Source organism: Nestor notabilis, unplaced genomic scaffold (assembly GCF_000696875.1).
Source record: "Nestor notabilis isolate BGI_N333 unplaced genomic scaffold, ASM69687v1 scaffold4978, whole genome shotgun sequence".
Taxonomy (NCBI): domain Eukaryota; kingdom Metazoa; phylum Chordata; class Aves; order Psittaciformes; family Psittacidae; genus Nestor; species Nestor notabilis.
In genome coordinates this window covers 72,692-96,784 of record NW_009939491.1, presented here as the reverse complement: position 1 = coordinate 96,784, position 24,093 = coordinate 72,692, and the positions used below count along the sequence as shown (strand labels likewise).

The 24,093-nt window shown below is 45.4% G+C and overlaps 1 protein-coding gene across 1 annotated transcript in view; it reads right to left on the bottom strand.

Annotated features, from left to right (window-relative positions):
- The window catches only part of ARHGAP31 (Rho GTPase activating protein 31), a 54,798-nt gene that overhangs the window by 7,840 nt on the left and 22,865 nt on the right, over window positions 1–24,093 (bottom strand). Inside the window, exons 2-7 of the mRNA XM_010019876.1 lie at window positions 11,269–11,371; window positions 10,603–10,747; window positions 5,894–5,976; window positions 5,281–5,388; window positions 3,454–3,599; window positions 1,478–1,676 (exon numbers count right to left, since the gene is read on the bottom strand). Of these exons, the coding sequence (XP_010018178.1) occupies window positions 1,478–1,676; window positions 3,454–3,599; window positions 5,281–5,388; window positions 5,894–5,976; window positions 10,603–10,747; window positions 11,269–11,371 (784 nt within the window). The remainder of the gene's footprint in view (window positions 1–1,477; window positions 1,677–3,453; window positions 3,600–5,280; window positions 5,389–5,893; window positions 5,977–10,602; window positions 10,748–11,268; window positions 11,372–24,093) is intronic.

Genomic DNA, 24,093 nt, shown 5'->3' with positions numbered 1-24,093 from the left:
TACATCAACTGTGATTAACTGAGCGATCAACCATGCTTGTCTCCAGAAGAGAGGCCTCTGAAGCTTGAATTACCTTGCAACACCGTAAAGAAAATCTACCTTTTTAACAGGTTTTAATGACAGAATGCAAGATAAATTTCAGAGAAGCGATGGAACTGGTGCTATCGCTCAGTGCACAAAGCTATCCTTTAAAGTCAATGTGTCTCCTAGTTCTTATGAATTTGTGAAAATAGAAGAATCCCTGCTGCAAACCAGCTATTAATGCTTCTTAGACCAACATTCATTTAATCATAGGTGTTACATGATCATATGCAAGTGTAATGTACTAACTAAAAAGGAAGAAGCATAACGGAATGAAACCCATTTCTCACAACTGTCAGAGGAAGTGGGACACCAGTTCCCTGTGTCTTTTTGGAAATCCCAGCTTTAAACAGAAAGAAACTGCTACTTCTGAAGCCTGTTTTCTTCTATATGCTTTATTTCATGACAGTCTGTTTCATTTCCTTCACATACCCATGCTGACTCCTTCTTCAATCCCCCCTCTTCCAGACAAGAGCCCTCTTATCTCCCTGTCTTGTTCTCCATAACGGGCTTTCTACCCCTCTAGTTCCACTTTTCTTTCTGATCAGTACTCGGCACAAATCAGCCCTACAGAAAGGATTAACATCTTGGGGATAGGACTGTTCTCTTCAAGTGAGGAAGGAAAATGAACTTTAGAGGGGCAATACACCCTTTGTCTTAAGCTGGTTATCCTCTTGCTAGTATTGTTAGATGGCTCCTTTTTTCTTTAATATGTCAAGTGCAAATAAATATCTTTGCTCCAGTGCTTTATGGGTCTGTAGATTAATAAGCCTCCTGCTGCAGAGGCTATAATCTCACAGAACCAGGCAGTAGAGTAGCCATATATTAACAGATAGATACATCAAATAGATAAATACTTATGCTGGGCAGCAGTCCCAACAACTGCAGCAACCTCAGCTGAAATCAGACCTTTCTCCTGGCATAGGTGCCACTATGTAAGTATCTCTCCCTGCCAGGGGTGAAAATCAGCCTTACTGCCCAGCTATGAGTGCAGAGGAACGTGGAGAACGATGCAGCCGAGCCGGTCAAAGCCACCAGGCGCGCCATGGACCAGCCGCCAGCAGGTGGAACTCGGAGGAGAGATGTGTCTGGACCTGCTCCACGCTCAGCCCATGTTTAGCTACATCCTGAGCTTACACAAGGATGTAAAGACAATTAATTCCTCCTGCAGGGGGTTCTGGCCCCTTGGAGGGATGAGGACTAATGGAGCTATGAACCCAGCAACTGCAATGCTTCTCTATTTTGAGAAGGGCACGGTATTTGGTCTCGATGGTGGCTGTAGGTTCGTGCGTGCAGGTGGGGGGCGCGGGTATCACACTAACAAAAGGCTCATTCCCGATCACCCTGGGGAACCTGCACTTTTCTCTTTGCACTTTACACTCCTCTTGGCACTTACTTGCTGTCAGGGAGGTCAACGACTGTGTGGAAGAGGGACCCGGTTACAGGCACAATTTCAGGCAAGCTGTTCTCCCTCCTCTCCTTCCGAGCAGGGTGGGATGCAGCCAGGCTCCGTGCCTGCGCTTCTTCCAGGCTCACCAATTTCATGGGCAGGGAGGCCGAGGGCAAGGTCAGGCTTTTCACCACCGATGCGCTTTCTGAAAAGCAAGGAAACACATTCCAGCCTGGGGTGAGGAGAGACGGGAGCGAGACCTTCACGTTGTTATTTGACTGGAATATCTCCTGCAGAGGGGGGAGAGGAGTGGCACGTGCAGGGAGAGAGGCTTTTTGTCAGATAAGTCTTCCAGCTCCCCAGAAACCTTCTCCATCTGAGCGCATTCCCAGCAGGGGCCACGCTTGCCAGCCAAAGGCTGCGTTGTGTAGACTTGCTGCCTCTGCTGTCAGTGCTTCAGTGTGAAAGAGGCATTGCTGAAAACCACCAGGATTCACACACATTTCCCTTTCTCCTTCCTCCCTGGATTCTGGAGCACTTCAGTCCCCGATCCAAACCCAGTGACTAATTCTTTCTCTCACTTCCACATCTTTCTCCTTGTCTTGTTCCAGGATGGGGGACTGTTCTAAGAAATAACATTACTTTTATCTTCCTAATGCATTTCAGGGCTATGGAAAGCAGTGTGGCCAACAGCCCTGGGAACTGAAGGTCTCTGTTAACATGAGCACTGGCAAAGCCAACTTCCCTTTTGCCACCCCAATAACAGCCCTGCCCTAAACAGACCACCTCAAGGTGTATGAAGGAAGCACAGTGGACTTGAATCTACTCAGTACATAGCCCTGCTGCTGAAGCACAGTTCAAACTACTGCCTGTGCAGAGGGGCTGGGTGAAGGGGTATTTTCCCATTAAGAAATCAACTGGGACCATCAGCAATTTGCTTTCTTGACTCCATGCTGCTGTTAAAGGCCAGCAGTGTTCTGCACTTAGCAAACTTGGGCAAGTTTTGGGCCAGTGACCTGCAGTACAACTGGAAGACTTGGAATTTACTAGCCAGTGTTTCACTACAATGCTTAAGGCAGTAAAAGAGCAGTTATTCACTCTGTGCCTTCTGCCAGGACATAAATAAGAGCATAGGAATGGCACCAGCAGAGCAGAATTGAGCAGGGTACCACACTTAGAAATGCAGGCACCAGGGAGAGAGTAGCAAAGAATGCTCCATGTTAAGGGCAAGGTGGATGGAATGAGCTGAAACAGGGCTGGAAAGCAGAAAGGTGGTTAATCCCCCGTTTCTGAAGGTATTACAAGTCTTCCCAGTGCATAAAACCGAAAGATAGAAAGATGCATATTCTGAAATGGTATGAGGTCACGGTGGATCCAAGCCCTCTTGTTTCGCAGACTTAAAAGCATTTTGACAAACCTGTCACTAAGCAACAAAATCAACATCTCTGAACACTGTTGATGTCCCAGGGAAAAAAATAAATCTCTTTCATAAAATATCCCCAGGTACAAGACATAGCTTTTAAGAACAAAAGCTTCAGTTTTATCCCGGGAGTGTGGCCTCTGACTTGGGTGGATAATGGTGGCTTCAGGTCAGGTATTCTTGGTATGAGCAATTATAACTGGTGGAGTCTGAAAGAAGAACTGAGACTGTGGTTAATGGACTTTGAGAGAAAGCTTGGACCTGGGATTGAGAAGCAATCCTTCCTTTTGTGGAAACAGTTAAGTTGGGTGAGATCATGCAAAAGACAAGCCATAGAGCAAAATGGGAGCACGCTGAAGGAGGCTGGTATTCATAAAGAAAATGCTGGAGATAGATAGGAATGAAGAGGACAAGAGTAATGAGGGATTGGGCTCAAAGTGTCTTGGGGGGAGTCTGTGAGGATAATAAGTGTTGATGTGCCTGAGATGTTAGTTGAAGAGGATACAGTTAAAGCTGGAGTACATGGCAAGTGACACATGGTGTGGTTCAGGGAGGTTGTTACCAATGTTCTCTGCAGAGCTGGCTTTCCTGTTGTTGTTGAAGATCTGATCCACATGATTCAAGATGAACTCGATCACCAATTGCTGCACTCGCACCTCCAGGAAAGCTGCATCCCCATTGCAGCCAACTGCCTCAATCTCCTTTGACCTGCATGAGGAAAGAGGTAGACTAGTACCCAGCATTGCCACACACAGCCCCTGGCAAGGAAAGACCAGCTTTCTTCCTGCAGGGCTTGGAACAGGGATGTCTTCCCCAGTCCTGCTGCACCTCTTGCTCTCCGTCCCTCACAGGCCCTCATCCTCATTCTGCCTTTTAACTCCTGTAAAAACGATTTTCTCTGTTTTCTCTGCCATCTCTGCTGGGTTTTTTTCCTGCCTGTGTTATTTCCCCTACTCAGCTTTTACGTTCTTCAGCAGCAGTTGAAACTGAATCTCAAAGTACATTTTTTTCCCTCTTTGCTCCTCTTCTAGCTATTTCAAAGTTGGGCCTGAAAGACAACACAGGAGCTCAGATCCCTACTCAATGCTTCAATCATCTCTCAGTGTAATCCCTTAGAACCTTGCTCAGGTCTTCCCCACACCAATTTTGTCAATGCTTTGCCGTGTGCCCCAGTAGTCTATTCCCTGCCCTCCTGCACTCCTACATTCTCGCTCTTGCTCTCAGCAAAGAAACATTCCTTATCTTGACATGCCAAAGTGTTGCTGAAGAAATTATCTCTGGGCAATGGGTCCTTTGTAAAGTTAATGACTGGTGTGTTAGATAATAGCTTGGGGCATTGCCAAGAGGATAACCCTGTAAGGAGACTGTAGTTGTATTTGTTGCTTCTTTCTTTTCCTCCTTGGGTCTTGTACTTATAAAAGATTGCAAAAGGAAACAGACTTCAGGGCTTTTTTTTTGACAAGGACAGATGCTAGAATGAAAATACCTCAGCAGTAAAGGTCCACCTTGTGATATTAAATAGAGTCAACATCTGATTCATTTTCAGAACTTGTTTTTGTGTGGTTTGTGATTTAGAAAGAGATAACTCTTTAGAGAATGCATTTCAGGCCTGCACCTCTCCAGCCCATTGTCCCTCTTGCCCTCTCCCAGCCCAGGAGTCCCCCCACCAGCTCTGCCATTGTCCTTCTGCCCAGCTACAGTCCTGGACTCTCCCTCAACGCATAGGTATGGGATGAACAGGGAAAGGAATTTCAAGAAGATACGAAATACTTCTTTCTCTTTTTTTTCTCCCATATACTATTTTTTCTCATTCTGCTTACCTCTACAGCCTATCAGCACAACCTCTGCCTGCATCTTATCTGGGCCTCTTCCCAGCAGACTGCCAGGCATAGCAAACACCACAAACCAGCTGGCAGTCTTGAGATCTGACACTATATGCCATCTTGAGCCCACCAAGCTTATCTCACGTCTTCTCAAGCAGATTTGGGCACAGGCCTGTGTTATTATTGCCCCGTTGCTCTCTATTCCAAGCCTTTCTGTCTCTCACCACCCCACTGCAGAAGCACTGGCGCTGTCAGAAATGTCATCTCCGTTCCACAGTGATGAGCTAACTCCTCGTTTTTAAACCAATGTGCTTAACTTGCAAATAACAGCTTTTTTATTATAAGTAACACACAAACCCACAAGCTTCCTTGGATGCTTCAGTAAAACCTCACATTATTAAACCTGCAAGAATTTTTTTCTCCTTTAAAAGCTGTTTGCTCTACTGTTCTCTTTAGTTGTTTTGCTTTTCCTTGTCTTTGCATTTCCCTCAGGGGATGGGTCTCCAGGCTCAGGTGCTGATGCTCCCACTGGAGCTCAGCATGGTGCTCTGGACTTTGTACTGTACCTGAGGAGATTGGGAGCCCACACCAAGGCCAGGTTTCTGGTATGCATGTTGGTCATGTTGCTGAAGGAGGCCAAGTGAGTCAGGTGCTTGATCAGGTATTCCAGCGTTCTGCAGTGGTTTGACATGAAGGAATAAAAGTGTGTCAAGTGTCTGCAATGGCACAACAGGCCATTGGATGGGACAGAGGGTTTACAGCACTAGCATTTATGAGGGACGGCAGCAAACACAGGAACAATTCTGCTCTGGAGTGGCCAAGGATGGGACATGAACCAAACAATCCTTAGCATGATGGGTGAGAAGAAGGTGGCAGATGGATGGGAGACACAATGGGATGCTGCAGAGGCTGAGGGCTTAGCTCTTGCTCAAGCACCTCCACAGGGGTCATACACATGGAAGGAAGGTGATAGACTGAGGCACGGAGAGCTTGTTTGGTCTCTAATAACGGTTTGTTCAGTGATATGTAAATGCGAGATAAATGGTCAGGTTTGGAAATGGTGAGTCAGCTTTTGGGAATTGACTCCTGGAAATGAACTCCAGTGCTGTTTCAGGCAATATTCCCTGATAGTGGGGGTCACCACGCTGTTCCTTAGCCCCTCAATGGGCACATTCTCACCTGTAATGTGATGGTGGGAGCTCCTGGATGACATTCTGAATCCGTGCCAACTGCTCGTCCTCAGGGAAGCGGGATACTGCTTCCTGTGGAGATAAAGGAAACAGTCCGCCCTGGCAATGCACTCAGGGGAAAAGGAAGAGAGATAACGAGGGTCACATGAGACAGCCCATCTCAGAGGGAACACTCTCTTGTTGTCTTACAGAGCTATTGGTAGAAGTTAGTTTGTGAGATATTTGCTGTGCTGTTATTTCATGCCCCAGTACATCCTTCCCAGACACTGGGACATGGTGGTCAGTGTTATCAGGAGAGGGACATTTAAGGACCCAGCTCCAATTAGGAGATATGTTTCTTTCCTTTCTTTCTTTCCTTCTTCTTTATTGTTCGTTTCTCCTTTTTTAACTTGAGTAGGGATGGGTGGAATAGAAGGAAAGAGAGAAGTGAAAATAATGGAAAAAATGAAAAATTGTGACCCCCTTCCTCCCTGAAACTGTGTTAAAAATAAAGAAGATCTTTCAAGCCCTGTGTTATGAAAACAGATTGAATATACATGTTTCATATCCTTCAAAAGAAGCAATATTTCGGCTGTCATATGAAGGGATTGTTTGTGTGAGTTTGCATCTTTTACAATGGGTGAAGCCTTAGCAAAATCACTGTCCAGGAGGATTAATAAATTCTTACACTCAGGGTTAGACGAGGTTAGACAGAATCAAGGTTATACATCACTGAGTAAGTGTCTACGGACCAAGAGCTTAGAGAGCTGCGATCAGCTTTGGTCTGCATTCCTAGGAGTTTACTGCATTGGTATTCATCTGCTCAGCTATTCCCTTACAATATTTGTGCTGGAGAAGGACAAACCACCAGTGAGTTCAAACAATATAGACTGTCTGGAAGCTCCTGCCTACCCTACTGCCACTGGAGTTTGGAGCAAGTTCAAAGAAAGATGCTGGGACCCACGCTGCAAGCAGAAGCTTTGCCTACAGACAGACGTCAGCACTGCTAGGACAGGAAAGGAAGGAAACAACCCGTCCCAAACCACCCGCTGCTTAAACATTATGAACCTGAAATTACCAGCCACAATGAGAGAAGCATCTTCTAGTAGCAGTCACTACAACATCCACACTGATGAAGCTGCCATCTCTGTTCTGGTCACTGTCCTTATGCAAGCAGAGCGCTTCTCATGTACAACCACCAACAAACCAAACATTGCCAGTTGCAAGCCCAGAGATGGATATGAATCATGTTTTGTTTCCTAACACTGGGAATTGAGAACTGTGACCTCTGCTTTGAACTTCTCACTGGTATGATGACAAAAGAAAATGAGTGAGCTCAATGGTTTGGTGTACCTGGCATGTGGATGCACTTGTTTTGTCCAAATTAAAGGTAGGTTAACTCCTTCTAGTATTTTTACCCATAGCTACAGCTGCTTTTTTAAAGCAAAACAAAACCAAAACCAAAAACTATTAAAATCAGCCCAGAAATCCTAAGCATAAGAACTCTTGTGATCTCCATACAAGGTTTCCAGATGAATGGCCCAAACATGTGGATGAACAGAAACATAAACTTTACTGGTGCATCTAAAAGATTAGATTTCAACTGGATTGTAAATGATATTTCCTCCCCCAGTGCTAGTTTTCATTCTCATATTTGTCTTCCAGGTCTCAAAGACCTAATGTTTAGACAGCAAGTGAATACCAGCTTCTTTGAGGTCATGACCCATTCAAACCTCCGAGACACATTTTGGACCCATACATGTTGTGCATTTGAAAGCTGAGCCCCCTTCCAAAACTCAGGATTACAGCAGAACATACAACTCCAGGAAGAACAAAGAAATACATTTATTACATGTCTGTTAATCAGAGTATGAATTTATGTAATTTGGGATTTTGTTTACTCCACTGGTGATGCTGGGAGTGAGCAATTCATAAGCACTGGTTTAGTCCAGGGAGAAGGCAGGCTTGGCCTCCTACAGCTTAGGGTGTGCTTGGTCCCTTTATGCCCAGGCTAGAACAAGCTAATCAGAGTCAACTTGTCTCTCCTGTGAAACAAGCACTCATCACTAGAATGGCAAGTGGGAGAGCATGAGAGGCCAGCATTTTGCCAAAGTTAATAGCCAGTGAGGTCATGACTGGGATGTTACATCCATGAACTTCACACGGTGACGACCAAAAGGCCAACCCCTCCCAAGTCATTAAGAACTTGACTTTCCTTAGCCACAAATGTCTGAATCACTCCAGTGACTCAAAGTGGAGCCTATCCCATCTCAGAGACAGCTCCAACTGAGTCAGGCTGGGATTAGCATACATCCTTTACTCCTACCAGTGCTCTTCTGCTAAGGCACAGCTGCCACCGTTCCCTGTTCAGACACCCTACGCATACACACACTCCTAGCAGGTTTGCTGCTCCTTGGGGAATTGGTCTTTTTTCTTTCTTTGCTGCTGGTATCTGACTGTGCTTCCTGTCAGCTGCATTATCCATTATAAATCCCTACTGAGCAGACTTAGTGAATAATGGATTTTGGGGCCGAGCGGACAAACTGAAAAGCCTGAGATTAAAAACAACCCACCCTTTTAGGTCAATCCAAAGTGATAACATTTCAGGGAGCTGGCACAAGATGTTAAAACCCAATTGTTCCAGGTTGACCAAAGCATCACACTCAAACACGAGTGTAAGAAACACTCATTGAAACTTGGGGTCGTTTAACCCTTTTCTGAAAGACATTTTCTTTAAGAGCTGGATGTGTTGATTTAATGTTGAAACAGTTCCTTTAGAAAGCATTTGTAAAAGAAACATTTGGACAGCTACAGAAATGTCTTCCCTTTTGTTTTTGAATAAAGCTATTTACCAAATGTATCTACCGAAAATCTGCAAGTCATCATCCCCAAACTGCACTTTTCAGCAAACATTCTTTCCTAAAAAAGTTTCCATCTAAATCTTCATGTTTCCTTTCGAGCGTTTCTCTTTCATAAATCAGTAGTGATAGCCAGAAAGACAGCAGCCAAATAGCTTCGACAAGAATGAGACTCATCAGTAACTGAATGGTTGAATAATATCCTGTGTTTTCAAAATCCTATTCATCCTGAATGTCTCTAGGTTAGAGATCCTACCCAGTATCCTCAGGATCCCTATATGCTAAGGATACAGGTCAGTTGTTCAAATCTGCTCAGAATTTTGCCTGGGGTTTCAACTACACATCACACAGACCAATCTTACTTAAAATTTGGCATTGAAACAGCAAGATGCCTAACACTGTTGCATACCTGTCTGGCAGCACAGTGAGTCAATTCCCAGCCCACATTCCCCAGCTCAGTTGTAGTCCCTAACAGCTACCTGACTTCTTATAGTAGGTTGCTGCTAGGCTCATCCCATCTGGCTTTGCCCTACAGCAAGCCCCCTTGCATAGATGTGCCTGCCTCTTCCCATAGCAGACGACAGGGAGCTTTTGGAGAATGCCTTCTTGTGAGGATCCTATGGATCTCTCCCAGTGCCTCCTGTACCATAGCAGTGCCACTTGTAAGTATTTGATTCAGGATAGATACAGTGCAGACAGCAACACCTGAAGCTAAGGCTGGTTGCCGCTTCCCTTTTCATTCGGACATGAGTTTGCAAAACTCCTCTGCAACATCATTGGCGCTGCTGTCCCTTCCCAGCAAATGGCAAAAAGTAGGATGACAGAAATCCCTAACAAAGGACGGATGTTTCTAACACTGAGGAAACAATCTTTCCCATCCCCCCAGCCCAGTTGTTTTAAGAAGTTGGTGGGTTCTCATAGCTGAAAATCCATTCCTCTGGCACGAAAGATTTCAGCCTGAATGACTGGATTTAGATTTGCTGGTGCCATAAACAACTGAAAGTGGATTTAGAGCAGTAAGAAGCAGGCAACTGTAACAACGAGCACAACTTGCTGCACCACCTTTGCATAAAATCCTATCTGTCATCAAAATTAGCCAACTCTCTTAAAAACTCAGGCTTTGTGCTCTTATTTTTCAGCTCCCCCGCAGTCTGCTTCTAGGCTCTGACTGTATCCATGTATAATCCTGTTGTTTTGCAGAATTGAGTAACTACTCTTTGAATTATAATCTCTTTAAACAAGGTTAGAGATATCTGCTTGGCCAGCTGCCACTTTCCTCAGCCATTTGTATTTATGACATGATCATGATGGACCTGATATGCTGTAGCTGGCATAACCCATGTCATCTGTACTCTGAGAAACTGTGTGGAAAATGCTACAGATGCAGAAAAGTTGGTGTTTTAGACACGGGCTGAGCAATCAGTTTGTGCAGGCATCAGGGACTGTTGGAAGGACAGGGAGGAGGAAAGCTCACCCTTGTGATTATGATCATAAGCCCCAGGTGATCCAGAAGCTTCTCAGTGATGGATAGTAATGAGGAAAAGAAAGAGAATGAGTAATTCTGGGAGGAGGTGTGCAGTGGGGAGAAAGAGAAACAGCAGGGAAGCAATGCAGTGGAAAAATGAGCGAGATGAAGTAGAGGAAACAGCAGAGAAACTGCGAAATAAACATGTTATGGTGGAAAGAAACAAGGACGGGGAAAGAGAGCCAGTGCAAGACAAGAAGGGAAAAGCACTGAGAAGTGTTTATACAGATGCACCAGAAGCCAGGACACTGGAGTGAATCCCAAACAGCTATCATGGAGGAACCTGCAGCACATCCATACTGCTGGAGAGGAATAAGAACAGCAAAATCGTCTCACCGTGAATTTCTTGTAGAGCTCATAAGTGAGGAGAGGGTTGGGCAGTTCCCTGAAGTACAGCTTGCAGAGTGACCCCACACAGTGGATGTCCTGGAGGTAAACTTCCCTTGTCAGATCCGGGCATTGATCAGAAACAAACTCTTGTCTGAAACAATACAGCAATGAAGCAATAAGAGCTGTAGCATCCCACTATTCCACCCTAAGTCCTCTTTTGCAGCTAGAAGAAAAATCAATATGGAAAGCAGAGATGTTTCTGCAGCCTGGCCTAGATTGCCTTCTGGGATCAGGTCCTGAGATTTCAACTAGTCTCTGGTTCCCCTAACATAGTCCCATGAGTACATCCCAAATGATATAAAGACATTGCTTTGTCTTGAAGAGAGAGAGAACAACTCAGCATTTGTGCTGAGACCCTTTATGCCTTTCCCATTAATAGATGCAGAGGGAGATGTTTTTCCTCTCTCATGGACTAATCCCTGAAATGTTGTATTTCCCTGTTACCAGCTTCAGAGGCAGGTTGTCTTCTGCATCAGTGCAGAGCTCTGTTGGCCCCAGTGTGTGCCTGAAGGACTATGTCGTGGTTTAAACCCAGCTGGCAACTACATACCACATGGAAAGGTACCAAGCAATGTGACGAATCCTTCTGGAACACAGACAGGTTGCCCTTACCTCAGCTTTTGTATGTTGGATGTCACTCCTGAGAGGCGGTAGATCCCATCCACAATGCCATGAGTCTCAATGAACTCCGCACAGCTCTTCAGCACGTAGGGGACTAGGAGAGGAAAGCAAGGCAAGATGCCCAATGAACACACACTGAGAACTTCCACGAGTCACCACAGCGGAGACAGTTTGACGGAACAACAGCAGAGGTCCTCTGCAATGGGAGAAATAGAGGGCAAACCAAAAATAAACCCCACAAACTGCCCATAGCCAATTTGCAAAGTAGGGATATGCTATGGTTGTGCCGTGCCATGCTTATTGGCATACAATGACTACCCCTGAAGACACAGAAACCTGTGGAAAGAAAGGTAGGGTTTCTCTCTCTCTGTTTTCCTTTTTCTTCCAGAAAAAGAAGTAATTTCATTCTAATTGAAAGCATGAGGTAAAGCATGAGGTCCTAGGAATCTTCCCCCTCCCCAAAATAGAGTTCCAGCCTCTCTGAAATGTGCCAAAAGGTCTGATTGGCTTGGATAAAAATCAGAGAAGCATTCGCACTTCCATATAAGCCTATAAACCCACAGTTTAGTGCTCATAAACCCCCACAGAGGGGGTATAAAGTTCAAATATTGATTAGATCTGCACACTGACAAAATCTGACATTAGCTTCAAATGAACTTCATCAGCATAACCAGCCAAAGACTTAACCAGTCTTGAAGCTGAGAGGAGCCTGAGGCATAACATTTACATCCAAGCCTGGACCCAAAGCATATGTTTAATTTTTTCCTTATTATATAGGTGTAGGAAACCCTCATCTCTTGGTCAGACCAAGCCTCCCTGTCCCCAGTACTATAACAACCCTTGCTATAACAATAACAGTAAGAGAGCCCTTCCTTATTAGGTGCTAGAAACTACTGTGTATTTAATGCAGTGCTCCACACAGCCATAAGCACAGAAGTCAGTAAACGCAATAGTTAAAGTTCCCTGCTGTAATGCTGACTCTGCTGCACTGCACACTCAGAAAGCTGTGTGGAAGAAAACAGGCTAAGCCATACATTTGGAAAGCCAAGCATAGCAATTGCTGCATCTTTGTGACACCTTAAAGATAATGCCTCTGGCTAGACCTTCCCTGAGTTCTTCTGCTCGAAGTTCAGGACCACACTGACATATTAACATGTGCTTCATCAGGCAGCATCCAAAGACAGCACTCCAAGGACAGCCTGAACAAAAACCAGCTGGCACATCACTGTATTTCTCTTGGATGCCACTGAAGCCAGAGCAAGCTCAAGAGTGGACTTGCCCCTACCGAGCAACCCAGGGCACAGGCTCCGGTGAGGAGGGCTCCCAAGCAGGTGCCCACCTATTGACACACTATTACTGAGCCCAGTCAGTCAGGGAAGTGCTACCTTTGCTCCTGACTCTTACCAAGGGAGGTAAAGAGATCCTTCTTGTGTGTCCCTTCTCTTTTGGCGGGGACACATAAGATGACAGTGATTACTTGGAAGCCTGAATGATCCAAACAGAGTAATAATCCTCAGCTAAAGCAGCCTTTCCAAAACAACAGGGAAAATTTGACTTTCTGGTTTTTTGAATGGGGACTCATAATGCAGGTACATCAGTCGTGCTGTGTCACACTCAAAGCCTTGGGCTGATATTTAAGACCCTCAGTTTGTTAGTCTACAACTAACAGGACTCAGCCTACAACAACAATGTTCATGGGAAAACATGAAATCACCAAGAGAACAGGTGAAGCCTACACAGTCAAAGCTTTGTCCACAGCAGTTACAGAGCTATACATTTGAAAAGGGACTTCAGTGCCTTCCAGAAGGAACATGGGAAGCATCCCTTTCAGTGCCTAGAGCACCTCCTTCCTAAGAGGACTAGATGATATGGAAGGAGACAGAGCAAAATAAAAGTACAACATTTCCTTAAAATCCTACCAAGAAAAGCCCAAGTTTCACATCAAGAAAAAGGACCTTCCTATTTCTGATTAAGACCTGATTGTCTGAGACTGCAGTAGGGAACTCAGATCATATGACGATGAATAAAATACATAAAGAAAATAGAAAGGCAAATTACTCCAGGCCACTTCTTCAATTCTGGGTGGTCAGGCTGTACCATCTTTGGGGCAGGAGCTATACACACATGGCATGTTAATATCTCCTTCTTGGTAGGGGTCTCTGGGAATAAATCTAATGTAAACAGCAAAAAAATAAAGCTAGGCAGATCCAAGTTCACTTCAGATCTATTGGGTGGGAGAAAGGGTGAACCTTGGAAAAGAAGATATAATTGAACAGGATACCTATTTGATAAGGACAGCCACATGAAAAGGTTTGTCTTTATACTGACAAAGTTCATACGATGCTGCCACAAAAATAGGGTCCATGCCCACAGTGCCCTTTATTAGATAGAAACTTTGATGTTAAGAATAAGCACACCAACTAAAACTGTATAGACTGATGTTTGTTGTGACTGACTTGACCTCTTGAAAGTAAGACCTATTAAATCACACTGTGTTTTTTGCTGAGTTTGAAGTTTCCTTGGGATAAATTAGGTCAAGAGGCCTCACGCAGGTAAGCAAACCTCTTCCACACAAAGCAGAGAAGGGTAGATCCATCTGTTGAGGGTTGGTAAGCAAAAAAAGGGGGCCAGAGGGGAATAATCTGTAGTAAATGTATAAGATTCATCCCATTTTTTAAAGCAGGTGAAGACTCCACAGTAGAAACAACCTATAGACTGAAGATATGCACTGAGCTCTACCAGTATCTCTGACTCCAGCCCTGCAGTTCTCCCTGCTTTTCCATCCCTGAGCTTCTCGCCTGTCTCTACCAGTGCTCTTCACTCATCATACACAAAGACATAGAGCCAGATACACCAAAATGTGTGGCAGTTTTGTGATGTCAAAACCAAATCCCACATAGGACACATTTGACTTGGAACTGAAAATCACAGGCTTTGACCTCGATCCCTGGAGGTGAACAGACTGCACTGGCTTCCTGCAAAGCAAGCCACTAAATGCAGTGCTTGTGTGAAACTGGAGCACAATAAATGTTTTCTTTGAGCAGGACCTGCAGCTCTGAAATGCCTGAGCAGCTCTGATCCTCTACAAAGCCGAGTCTTTTGGGTACTTGGGGGAAGGTGAGGTCAGAGCAGCAGTGAGCAGCTCCCTCCCGTTTCCAGGGAGTTTCTGAGGCGGTTTGGTTATTTCAGACACGGTTCCTGATGAATCAGAACAAAGGCTGTGGTCAGCCCTGAACGTGGGGAGGTACAGACTCTAGCATGTGCTTTACCACAGGATTCTATCAGCGTTACACACTGAAATCACAGAGCTGTGCCTCTCCTGAAGGAAGATTGGGCATGGATGGATGTTATAGCAGGGGCTCTGTGTGTCCGTGCAGGCACAAAAAGGGGTGGGTCGGGGGGTGTCCAATCTTAACACTTCTATAATTAAAACTGTGCTGGAGGCTTAGGAGTTGGAAGAGGCAGATGGTGTCACACAGACACTGCTTGTTCTGCCAGACAGCCAAACTGTCCTCATTTAAAAATACAATAGAAACCAGATGGAGGAGGAGAAGACAGCGCAGAGCAAGGCATCAGTCAGAAGGGAAATTGAGTTATAAACACACTGCACACAAAAGACAATACTTCTCTTCCCCTAGACAAAAATAAACCAGAAGGGCAGTCACAGTAACTCGTTCCACTCTCGCTGGATAGTACCTCCGTGTACACAGACATTCACCTTCCCCAGGGTCTCTTCCATGACCGCAGCTCATGCCACCTCCTTTACGGGATGGAGAGGGAGGGCTCTCCCTTCTCCTGTCCTTCCCAGCCATGGTGCTACCACCCAGCAAACCTCCCCACCAGCAAGCAAGGCGCTCACTCTTTGCCTGACTGTCAAAGGCTTCATCTGGCACAAGACTGAGTGGTTTGGATTGAAGCTTTAAGCATGTACCTAACTAAACCACCAAGCAGCCCAAGTAGGAGGGAGTCCCTCATCTAACGACCAGTGGGAGGATGGCCTCTGGGCCCACACCAAAGCATCAAAGAGCAAGGAAGACCCTGGTCCAGCAGGAGATGCAAGCAATGCCCTATGGCCTTTAGTGCTGCCCTCTAAGAGGAAACTGAGTCTCCATGGGCTACAGAAGGAACCTACGGAGAAGGTTGCTAAGTCAGCTGCCATAACTGACTGGTTATGGCAGTCAATGTGAATACTGCCTAGTAAGACTGATCTTAAAGTTAGTTAACCTGGACTGGGTCATGTGTTCAGGGTGCGCTGGTCTGAACTGGACTGAATAGCAGCAGGCTCGATTTGTTTTACTTTATCCTTCTGTTGCTCCCCCAAAGGGCTCCTCACAAGGCTAAAAATGAGTGGCAGAGCTGCTCATGTCCTCCTTAGTGGTTGGTTTATGCCACATGGAGGATATTTCGTGTCCTTACTAATTTTGTTTTAATTTTAGGTCAAGTAAAGGGAGGATAAAAGCAGACCTTTCATTTCACCTGAAATACCAGCTTTTTGATGCTTGACTTGCAGGAAATAGTTTGGTTGTTGCTTGTTGGTTTTATATTTCTTAAAAAAAAATGAATCCTGTGCCATAAAAAAAGTAAGTAAGCATTTGGTTTTGTTACATATTAGTATTTTTTTAAACTGTCTCCCATTGCCCTCAATAGCAGTGCATGCTTCCTCTCACGCTATGTCAATAGCATGACAATAAAAGTCAAAATAGTCTCTTGTTTCAATTTAAATGACTAAATTAGGAAATACTTCTTCCTAAAAAAAAGAAGTGGTTCAGTCTGTACTAAGCAAGAGTTGTTATTTTGTACATACAAAACCAAACAAACAGTACACATTATAGAACATACTCATAGATCGACTTGGCCTTCTAATCACAGGAAAGGAACAGCATTGTATAAATGGCAACGTACATGAGAGTCAGCATCTCTGATATGACATTTTTCTGTATTTCCTGATGCTTCCTACTTTAAATCACGAGCTTTGATGCTGATTCACTAGATTTACTTTATGGAGGTTTTTTTGCTGATCTTGTCTGATTTTCATTAGGCAAAAGGTAGGAGAAAGATTCCAGAGAAGATCATACGGTGCTCTCCTCCCTGCAGCAGTCACAATTCCAGTTTGCCTCCCAATGCATAGCCTTAATCCATGGCAGCTAAAGGTAAACCCTGCCTTGCCCCCACATCTCATCTCCTTTGCCTTCCACCTCCTACTTTTCAGCGGTGGCCAGGGATGGAAAGGACCACAGCATTCTGAAGTCACTGCAGAGGATCTCTCCTGCTCAGAGATGAAGTTGGCAGAGCTGGGGAAGAGGGGGGTTTGCCCTGCCTGGATGAAACTGCTACAAGGACAAACAGAGGGCTTCAGTCTCCAGGAGGTCTATGCAAACTTTTCACCAGCACTAAATTCACTTCATAGAAGAAGAAAAAATAAACTGTCCCACCACCAGATTCCAGTGTTTAGTTTGGCTGTTAGTGCTGAGCTACCACAACCCCCTATGCACACACACACACCTGTGTTTGAGTAGCGTAAAATGGCTAAAAAGTACCAAACAAGCTTAAAAACAACTCCTCCTCGCCTCGTCCGCCTGAGCTGCCTTAAACACAGTTCAAAAGAGAGGAATAGCCGGCGCCAAGGTGATCCTGTCTGCATGGACAGCACAACTGAATCACCATGTAAGTCATACGCTTCATATTTGTTTTCCCCTCTGCCTCTGTGGGAAATGTCTCTGCAGTGTCACAAAGGTTAGCACAACAGTGCCATTCCCTGCGATGAAAGCACTGTCCTGAATGCATTGTGATTCTGGTGGGCAAAGGCATAGGAAAAAAGGATCTCAGGTCCGTCAGATGCTGTTAAGCCATCACTCTCCATGGCCTGTGTGGGAAGTGGAAAGGCTGAGCACGCTGGGATGTGGCACACTGATGCATTTCAACACAGCCTGCAGGCCCAGTCTGAGTTTGAATGAAGTCAACAGCACCATAACAAGGGGTTTATTTCCCACTGATATTATACCCAGCTTACATCTCACATACCTAAATAAAACATAAAGGAACACGCTATTTTCCAAAGCAGATCTGACAACTGTGATGTTCCAGGGAGAAACGAAAGGGCTCATCGCAGACCTGGCCAGCTCATCAGCATTACACATCAAATTAAACCTAAGAGAAAGCACTGCAGAAGCAGGTGTTGAATGCTGACTCTCAACCCCAGCGGTCATCATGTCCCTCTGAAACCCCACTAGTACCTTGACATAGCTGGCAAATTCTGTCATGCAGGCACTTTTGAAAAGAGGTTGTACTAAATAAGAGAATAGTTTTGTAAGGAAAACATCCTGCTGTGGGTTTCCTGCGAAAAAAGACCAGATAACTGAACAGGATATCTCCACTCCTAACTTTTATGTCTCTGGTAAAGCCACCGCAGAAAACAGTGACTTAGGTTCTGCAGGGCAGGTCAATGGGCTGTGCATGTCCTCAGCTAACCACTGGAATAGTAACAGCTCTGATCCACAGCATATTGTACAGCATCTTGTTCACCACAGCACAAGCAATTGGGGTAATTCATTCTGGAGGCAGGAGAAATGGAACAATTTATGCTGTCTCAGAAAAGAGACTTGGGTATGAGTATAGAAAAGATCAGAATAGTTTTGAGGCTGCATATAACAAGTTGACCTCTGTCTTGGTAAACGACTAGATACTATGAGGATAAGCAGGCTATGAGATAGGAATTCTGCTGCTAACCTCGGTTCTGATGACATACCAAAACCACTACCAAATCCAAAGGCTGCATCAGCTCTGATAAAGCACAGGAATGAGCAGGGCAATGCCGATGCTGCAGCTCAAGGGAGCCGGGAGAAGCAATCTGCAAGGGAAGAGTGTGGCTAAATGCGGAGCACTGGGATGGACAGCCAGTGATGTAGGCTCCATTTGTAGTCTTTGGACTGCCTTCTGTCTTTCATCCAGATCAATAAACAACCTTATGAACTGCAGATGTCACACTGTATGACGTTTTCCTTCCTTTCCCTGCTCACTTCTTAAGCATGGACACTAACGTAAGCCATGCTAACCTACTTAACTGCTGGCAACAAAGCAAGGAAAATATATGGACTTCATAAGGTTTTTTTCCTCTTCTCAACGGATTTTGACCTATGTTTTCATTTACAAGGGTTTCAGAAGCAAGTTAGAAAACAAAGAGCGCGCAGTCTCCATCTTTTACCCGATCCTGCTAGCTGATGCAGATTTGCTCAGTTTCTTACAGTCCCAAAATTACTCTAGAGGTGACTTGTAAACCATTACACACATTTATTGACTGTAAAAAGAATGTAGAAACCAACATCTCCCTTGACACATGGGAGCTTTAACTTGGGGTTCTTGGGGTCCCAAAACCTGGAGAAAGGCAATTCAAGGCGATCAGCACATACTCCCTACCTGGCTGTCAAGTGTTAGTTTGTTTCTTATTCCTTCCTGAGTCTGAATTTAGTGTTTCAGGCAATAAGGATTCCAGGTTTCTCTTTACCAGGAAGCCTTCTGGGGCTGTTAGAAAGACATTCTGGGTGCTTAGATCTTGACATGCACCTGAAAAATACCAGCTTCTACTTAAACAGCATCAAAGTCCTTTGTACTGTGCCTTTCACAAACACCACTGAAATCTATAGCAATCTCTATAGGATACAGAGTTTGTTTGTAGTTTTTGTGCTGTTCTGTCATGCTGTGCCACTGTTAGACAAATCCTTAGTCCATTTTCATAGTGATGGCATGCTGGTGACAACGCAACTGGTTCACACATATTCTTGGGAGGCTTCAGGAAAAAATACTGCTGCTGGTGAAAAGGTGAAACAAGGAAGTTGTCTCATGAGCTCTGGTGCTGCAGCAAAGTGGGCTGCTTTGCATTTTTCTCTGCCTTTTTTTTTAAATTCCTATTGTCCCTTTGAAGGTGCAAGGATAGGCTGGAGGTCAATCAGCACTCATGGTTCTCTTTCCACGCTTGCTGCATTAGCAAGTCATTTGCAAGCGTATATAACAGCCATAGCCAAGCTTCAAAGCACACATCCAGCTGTGACAGCTAATGCATAATGGCTGTACCAGTGAGCTCAGGTGTGTGAAAAGGAGAGCAGGGGCCAATCACCCCACTGAGAGCTCAGATTAATGTTTGGTGGCAAGGTATGAATTAACTGAGAAGCTGGTCCTGGACCAAGCCCTCATATGGATGACAAATTGCATGGCTGAACCTCACAGCACATATTTGTATCTCTTCCATTAGTTTTATTTTGCACTGATGGACTGATGCAGACTGACACTAGATCATGCAGCTATGTTCTTCCATTCAGGCCTCTCTCTGATCTGCCTCTAGGGCTTTCCAGTTGTAGTGTGGTACAGCAATTTCCAGAGGTTATCCCAAATAACAGCAGGGCTGTTTTACAGATAGTCAACAACTTAGGGCAAAGAGCAGGGAGAATTGCTGAGGATTGTTATGTATTACACACAGACAGATGAGGAGCCTAAACACAACCCCGTAAAAGCTGCAAATGAGAAGTGAAAGGCAAATGAAAACAGACTTTTGAGAAAAAGTAAATAAGCCTTTATGATGTCAATCCAATTGAAAACAAACACGCGAAGGCACTAGCAATAATCAGTCATCATCATCTGAAGCCAAGCAGCACAAAATCCATTCCATCTTTGCTCAGTTGCTGAGCACGTATTTAGTCCCAGTGTTTTCATGACAAGGCTGTCTGGGCCTGACCCAAAGAACTGCACTCACACAAAAAACCTCATTGAATTCAGCAGGGTTTTCTACAAAAGCAAAAAAGAAATGAATCTGTTTGTCCTACTCTCTCTTAGCTTTTCTGTGGCACGCAAATACTAGGTGTAGGAATGATAGAAGCATTCTCCCCAGCTTTACAGGGGCATATAATGATGGTTTGAGGTTCAACAGAGAGCAGAGAAGTAAGACTGCTGCTGGCACTAGAAGGTCACCTTGAAATGCTCCTCCCAGCTCTGCTCAGAGGAGGCTTTAAACAGGTCGGACTTTGTTTGCAGAGGATTAAGCTGTGGGTGACTTGGATTGCTGATATTTGTCTGGTGAAATGAGGTGCTGTTCTACCCATCCTAAGTAACGCCCATGGCATACGAGCAGCACAGCCTCTGCGTCCCAGCAGCATGGAGAAAATTCTGCCAGAAACAGCACCCTGGTCAGACACACAAACCTCTATACATAAATAAATGTGTATCTATGTATATATAGCATATATATGTGTGTGCATTTCTATCTATGTAGAAACACATACATCTATGCATGGATTTTTACATATACAGCTATATTCATTTATGTATGTATGTATCTATGCATGTGAAAGAGGTTTCATGTGCATCACCAGGAGATTCTTCTTAGAGAAATAGCTTTTTTATAAGGTGTCATCAAAGCCTAACACCTAAAGGTGGTATTTACAGAGTTAAAAGCTGTACAAGTCTGATGTCATAGATCTGGGGGATACACCAGTACACATTGGAGCTCTTGCTTGCTGAAGCTTGCTCTGCCAGTCATGAATAAGCCATTGGCACAGACACTTCCCCTGCTTTCCTGCCCCAGGCAAAGTGCATTTAGCTACTGCATTGCCCTGTGTGTAGTTACTGTGCTGAAGGCATTTCTGGGTGAAGCACTTACTCTCTGCCAAGGGAATCTGTTTGTTTGGGATGGATCCCTCAAACACGCATGGATTTCTACATCAGCAAGTCCAGAACCAGCCTCGGTGGATTGGTCTCACTTGGTAGCTAAATCAAGGATAGCCCACTGGATTATGGGTCATTTTGGCTACACCTTTTCATCTCCAGAGGCTGAAGTCCTCTACCTTATAGCCTCGATCACAGGGACTGTATTTTCCTTTCCATACACCAGGGAGGGTAAAGAGCTCTAAAAGAGAAGCTGCTGGGCAGCCTGGCTCCAACATCTGGACGTGGTGCTGCACCTCCAGGGCTTCTTTCAGACACAGCAGGGAATACAGCACTGCTCCATCTGCCAGCCTTGTGGCAGATCAGCACTTCACATATGTTGCAGGAGGGCAGCTCCCCTGCTCTCCAAAGCCTGCGAGAGCCATCAAGGACAGCAGAGGAGGCAGAACAGCATTTGCAGATGGTGTCACACAACCTCCCAGCCTTCTGGAGGCTGATGCTGGGCTGGGATTGTTTAGAAGAAAACATTTCCTGCCGTGCTGTTTGTGTCTACCTCCACCCCAGGATGTCGGCACATAACTACCGAGATGCACCCAGAGCGTACAGCATGGTTTCTCCAAGGCTGACCTGCAGGGACTGGACCTCTGCAACTGCCTGCCAGAGGGGTTAAGGGCATCAGAAACAGAAACTAGTTCTGTCAGGTCAATGACGAAAGGGGGCATGATATGGCTTTTACAGGGGAAAAGAAATAAAGCTGAATAAAATGTTACAGTAGGATGTTACCTTCTTATTTCCCAAACAGGCTTGTAACCCCTCGACTAGCAGGGGTAAGTCAAGAGAGATATCTACCTATTCCTGTCAAAAAATATCTATAGATGTTTATCTGTATCTGTCCCTGACACGACAAGGGGCAATGGGTTCAAGCTTAAACAGAGGAGTTTTTGATATAAGGAAGATATTCTTCCCTGTGAGGGTGCTGAGGTGCTGGCACAGGGTGCCCAGAGAAGCTGTGGCTGCCCCATCCCTGGCAGTGTTCAAGGCCAGGTTGGACACAGGGGCTCAGAGCAACCTGCTCTAGTGTGAGGTGTCCCTGCCCATGGCAGGGGGTTGGAACTGGATGATCCTAAGGTCTTTTCCAACCCAAACCATTCTGGGATTCTATGAGTCTATACGCAACTCTTCTCCGTATTCCCAAGGCCCTCCCTGCCCTCAGTGGGAGCAGTTGTCCCTATGACTTTCCTCCCCCACAGAAAATCCCACCAGTTCCACATGGGATATGGGCCTTTCCCTCCCTTCACCTCTCAATAAATACACATGCCAGGAGTTTTCAAGCTGAGGGTCATTCTCAGTGCTAACAGTGGAAAAGAAAGCAGTATCCAGCTGTTACTAAAGTAGTAAATCTGGTCACTTTGCAATCGTGCTCCTCAGTTTCCAAGCCCCCCAACGGATTCCTGATATATTCCCTACTTTGCTCTTTAATTTCCATCTGGCTCAAAAACAGTGTGAAGAAAAACAACCTTTCCACCCCCCCACCACACTATCTCTGCTCCAAGTCAGGCCAGGTAGTGGTTATCATTTCCTCTGCACAGCAAACACCAGCGTGCATGCGTTTCCTGCCACCAAGTCCTTCCCTGCAAGCTGACATTGTTTTCAAGGCCCCCCTCACTTGGAGGCAGGAGCAGCTCTGCTTCCTGTTGATGTCAGGCCCCTCTTCCTCCCAAAGCAAATGGGCTTCCTGCCGGCATCTGTGTCCTTTTCCATGAGGACTAGTCGGAGCCATTTTCCTACACAGTGGCTGTGGGGGGGATGGAAGGGGAAGGTGTTGGATACAGGGATATAATGGGGAGGAGCAGTGGTGGATGGCTTTTCTGCTAGTAATGTTGAAGAACATCTGGGCCCCCTCTCAATGAGGAGGAGGGAGAAGAGATAAGAGGTCAAAACAATAGAGCTATGTCTAAGGGATGCTGGTATTTGCAAGCACCAGAGAAATCAGTTATTAACAGAGAACATCAGAGACTAATTACAGCTGCCGATTTCCCACTGCTAAGGAATGTAAGCTTCCAAAAGAAAAGCTACAGCCACAGCCCTTTTGCTCTAGCGGCACTGTCATAAGCTGTGGGAGATGCCAAGACCTTTACACCAGACCATTGCCTTCATTTTTATCCTTTCAAATGGAGGAATCTCTACCACTGCCGTCACTGTTTAATCAACAGTGGAGAAACTGGATGATGACTGCAGAACGTGGCTTACACCAAGCTGAAGACTGCCATTGCATGAGCCACTGCCCCAGCAGAGAAGGGAAAACCTAACAAGGCACCGTTTTGGATCTCCCCTGGTCTATGGCATTCAAGGTTTGCATTTCTCCCATTAGAGAAGCTGATGGGCTCATCCCAGCTCACACCAGGAGGTTATCAGTTCACTGCACGGTGTAAGAAACCCACAGGAATGTGTGATTCCAGGATCTATCATGGTGGGGACACACAAGAGGGCAGAGCACAAGGAGCACAGCCAGACATGGCAGTGGCGTTGCCTACCCTCTGCAGTGTTTCAGCCACGTGGGTAGCACAATCTCACACGAGGGCAAGGAGCTGGCTGGCATTAGGACATGTTCCCCTGAAAGCAGAGTTTTACCATGACTGGGGAAGTACAGTCCCCCAGCATTTTCTATACCACATCTAAAACTATGGCCAAGAAGGTGGGATGGGGAAGGGGCTTACCAAGGCATCCCTAGCAATAACCAGAACAGGACCTGTCCCTTAAAGGCTCAACCACTGCTCCCAGTGGTCCTCTGGAACGAATTTCATGTGAATTTCGATAAAATATATTGTTATAATGTGGTTTTTCCCTTCTTTTCCTAACAGTTGCCTAGTCACCTTCCTGTGTCACTGTAGGAACTAAGCAAAGGGTTACACTTCCCATTTCAGGCCATACAAAATTACTCCAGCTTTATGCAACTGTAGCCAGCAGCAGATGTGGCCCCAAGTCTGGCAGAGCTGTTGGAGTTGCAAGGCAGTGAACTGGGGCTTGGTTTTCCTCAGAAGAAGAAATTCTTACTCTAGGTCCAATTGCAAAACCTGGATGGCTGGGTGCGGGTGTGAGATGCTGAGGAAGAAAGCCCACTTATGTTCTCACAGCAGAAGTTATCCAGAGCTGCTGAAATACACA